We start from the raw sequence: 4,603 nt of genomic DNA on the forward strand, positions 1-4,603 counted from the left end.
AACTATCTTCAACAATCTTCATAAAACCAGGATGCTCCAACCACATTTTCTGAAATCTTAGAGGGACATTTTTTGGCTTAGTAACATTAGCACATCCTCCCAGTAAGGGTGAATGATCTGACACCACTCTAATACCCACTTTATAACCCCAATCTCCATACATTTGTAGCCACCCCAAGTTAAAGAAAGCTCTATCCAGATTGCATAAAATTCTTTTACTGTCATGCTGGCCATTTGACAATGAAAAATATAATCCAACTTTAGGAGCTTGTATGAGTTCACAAGCATTTATACACTCATTGAAGTCCAACATTGATCTTCTTGAAGGAGAATTGCCACCAACTTTTTCTTCCATTGTATGAACAGCACTAAAGTCACCAATGATTAACCAAGGTTTTTTTAAATCACTAATCAATTGCATCTCAGACCACAAAAATCTTCTCTGCACTATTTTAACATGAGCATGAACTCCAGATACAAGCACATTATACACTTCAACTGTAATCATTTGACTTGTTACTGAGACAACTGAAGGAGTTACTATATGTTTACTCCAAAACAACCATAAATTACTTTTGTGATTAACTGAAGCATTATGAATTACCATACTCTGCATACCATGCAGATTTAGTTTACTACAAAAACAAGAAGAACATTTGATTTTTGGTTCTGCAACCCATAGTAATGTTGGGTTGAATTGCTTAACTAAATTATACAACTGTTGCTGGGCCCTAGCTCTTATAAGACCCCTTAATTCCAATAAAGTACTTTCATGGTTTTTGTTGGAGGTTTTTACCTCCTTTTTTAACATTTCTTCTAAAATTGTATTTAACTGGTGCTTGTTTTGAAGAAGTAGCAATGGAAATATTCTTAATATTTGGAGAGTTATTACTTACTGCATTTACTGAAGGTGTTGTCTTCTTTGTGCCAGAAGCATTTACCACTGAAGTCCATGAAGTAAATTGTACTGGTTCTGTAGTGACCTTTCCTGATCCAGCATCCACAAACTTTACTTCACTCTTTTCTAGATCAGTTACATCTGCCATTTGAATAAGCTTATGAGGTTCTATGTCAGCCATAATTTCTTTATCAATACTCACTTCATCTTCTTCTCTATTCTCAATTTGGCTGAGAGCATTAAATCTACCACTATTCAAGTGAACTACTACAGGAGTAGTTTGAATCTGAGAAGTTGTTATATTTGAAACTACTGAATCTTCCACTAATGGATTTAGAACGAAATTATAAGTACTCACTTGTACCGCCTCCTTATTGTTACAATTAACAACATCTTCATTATTATTGCATATATCAAAAGGAATATGTGGAGTTTTAGGACCTTGCTGCTGAATAGAAGCATTACCATTTTTAGGAGATTGCTGATGATTAGAAGTATTACTTGTCTTGCTAGTTCTATGATTATGACCTTCACCTGTGGATTTATTTCTGCTTTTTTCCATTCTGCATTCAGTGACCAAATGTCCTAAAATTTTACAGGTTGAACAGAACTTTGGACAATCTGGAATTGAAATGTCTTGAAAGAAACCTCCATATTTTGTGCCAATCCATATTTTGTTTGGTATAGATTTAGCAAAATATACTTCAACCAAGACATTAGCATAATAACCTACCTCATATTTTTCTGTTGCAGCATCAAGTTTCACAGGATTACCAAATTCCTTACAAATTTTAAACAGTATTTTCTCAGACCAAAATTCAAGACCGACTCCTGGGAATCTTACCCAAACCATAGCTCTAGAAGTTCTTTGACTTTGTGGCCGAAAATTAGAGATCCAATTTCTTATTTGAAGTGTTTGATTTGTAACCTCCCATGTTCCTTCCTTGATATACTGACGATCTGTTGCGTTATCTAATTTGATTGTGAAAAAACCTCTTCCCAGTGGAATAAGTTTACAGTCACCTTCAAGCTTCCATTGTCGTCTAACAATGATAGAAGCATCGACAAACTTAAGTTGTTGTAAATTCAATCTCCCAATCAGAGAAAATCTCCAAGGATTTAAGCTTTCTTCAAATAAATCATCTGGCAATTCTATGGACGGAATTTTTTGATAATTGTTTTCATTACTAGATATAGCCATATTGACCTTATTTTTTTTCTTCAATTTAAGTGGTTTTAGGACAAGAATCCATGAAACCACCTGAATTAAACCCTAAGAAACATGAAATAATTGATTGCTCAACACAACTGGTTGAATTTTCCACCTGAAATTTAATGAATCTGAACACTGAAAACGAAGAAAGAGAAGAAAAAAATTACCGAGTTGATCGCCCGAGTTGTAGAGCGTAACTCGCCCGAGTTTTCTCGCCCCTCAACAGTTTGCTAGTGTTGAATTTGTTGTTGAAACTTTGATTACACCTAGTTTGATTATTCTTGAGAACCTTCTCTTCTGATATAAGGGTCACTCAAACTAGATCTAAGTATCGACAGGATCTTTTGAACCCTTTTCGGATCTAAAGACATATTGTGATAATTCATCGTTAACAGACTCCATTATGTGTGTAATCGACCACAATAGGATTAAAGTTTTTTTGTGAAGGTTATTGAAGGAAATTGAAGATTTGAAGACGAAAAATATTTTTCTATTAGTTTTCGTATCTTGTGAATCCTGTGCACAAATATTGATAGGCTGGGATCCAACTAGAATCGTGTTTATCTTTGATAGAGTTGATTGTATAGTTGTGTAAGATTGGCATCACTTTATAGTCTCTTTGAGTTCTATATTGGCGAATCCGGAAATTGGTTATTTTGGTAATCAACTTTTTTGGATTGATCTAACCAGACAAAGGAGTTAAACGGAAGAGCCTTTGTCAACGACTCATACATATCTTTTACCAAAGATTGATTAGAGTGGTTACCATACAAATTCATTCCTTTGTTGTTTGAATTACGATCCAAAAGAGTACCTATTCACGTGTGTGACCATAGAAGTTGAAGGCGCGGGGATACCGAGGAAACTAAGCATATAGTGGTAGTCTACTTGGTCTCAACTATACGAAGTTGGTATTAGATTTTGTATACCGGCTTAATTCCGAGAGCATTCAAAACTGGACTAGGGCCTGGGGTTTTTCGGCATTTGCGGTTTCCTCGTTATTAAAATCGTTTGTGTGTTATTTACTTTACTTTCGCATTATAATTATTTTATATTATAATAAAGTAAATACACTTGTACGTTAATCCGAATTACTTGTCATTGATCCTAATAGTCAATCAGTTATCACAGTAACTATTATCAAGTAAATATCTTGTTGTCGTATTATCTCGACCTCTTCCATAGAAAATCACACAAGGTATAGGACTTAAGTTGTATTATCTCGTATCTGTCTACAAACTATCTATCAAACCTTAATTCCAAACTCACACAAAATCGTAAAATGACATGCGAATGTAGAGAATCGTTTTTGCTCTTGGGACCGGTTCTACCATGACTCCTAACATAGGTTAAGATCAGTTCTACCAAGTCTCCAAATATAGGTAGGGATATGTTCTACCATGAATCCCAACAATAGCTAGGATCATTTCTACCATGATTCCACATATAGGTAAGGATTGATTCTACCAAGACTCCCAACAAAATCTAGGATCGGTTCTACCATGTATCCCGATATAGGTAAGGATCAGTTCTACAGAGACTCACAACATAAGTTAAGATCGGTTCTACCATGTATCCCAAACTATGTAAAGATCGGTTATACCATAACTTTCAAGATAAGTCAAAATCGGTTCTACCTAAGTTTGAATCAGTCATCAAATAGATCTTCATTGAAAACATGACCAAAACGCCTATTGATTTCTTTTCGATTACGAAGAAAGTTTCGTATATGTAGTTCCTTTAAACATATGTATTTAAACATAGTTTCCTAGGATGAAATCACATCTATATCTGATACACAATCAAGTAACAAGTTACATAGATTATGTCGATGTAGCATTTACAAAGTTCAAAAGATAAACGTTATATTTCGTAATCAAATATTCTTCCTTGACACTTTGATCATGATAAAATGACCAAGTCTAATACTAGAGTATTAAATATAACCTCGCATATTATGTTTTCAATATTAAACGACTTGAAAGCAGTTATAGGAATGGAAACAAGTCAAGTCAGTATCACTAACCTCAAGTGGAAGGATGATGTCGTCATCGTAGTCGATACGTCATCACGATCTTCAGGTATTCAGAGTAATACTTGTATGTCTCAACATTCCTAGACTTTCTAGTCTAACCTAAACGAAGTTGACTCTAGCACATTTAATCAAGCGACTTTAAATGAGTTTTGATACTAAAATATGACAACCAAATTTGACATACCAACGCTTGGTGGGTTCAACCAAGCAATTCTCTAACAATCTCCCCTTTTGTCAATTTTTAGTGACAAAACTCTAACACATATGGACATAAACAAATTACAAAATAACTCATTCTTTGTACGCTTGTTTCCAAGTTTCAACAGCACAATATCATGCACATATTCAAAAAATAAATGATGTTGTTGACATTTGAATAACAAAAGCTTTACTCCCCCTAAATGAAACCTAGGTATATATTCTATCTGAACATATTTGTTATTCCCCTTTTATAGTA

The 4,603-nt window shown here is 34.3% G+C and overlaps 1 protein-coding gene across 1 annotated transcript; it reads right to left on the reverse strand.

Moving 5' to 3' along the window:
* Positions 1–770: 770 nt before the first annotated feature.
* Positions 771–2,099, reverse strand: LOC113273252. Its single transcript, XM_026523002.1, has one exon. It carries the CDS (start codon positions 2,097–2,099, stop codon positions 771–773), a length of 1,329 nt encoding a protein of 442 aa, XP_026378787.1.
* Positions 2,100–4,603: the final 2,504 nt, after the last annotated feature.

Source organism: Papaver somniferum, chromosome 4, assembly GCF_003573695.1.
Source record: "Papaver somniferum cultivar HN1 chromosome 4, ASM357369v1, whole genome shotgun sequence".
Lineage (NCBI taxonomy): Eukaryota > Viridiplantae > Streptophyta > Magnoliopsida > Ranunculales > Papaveraceae > Papaver > Papaver somniferum.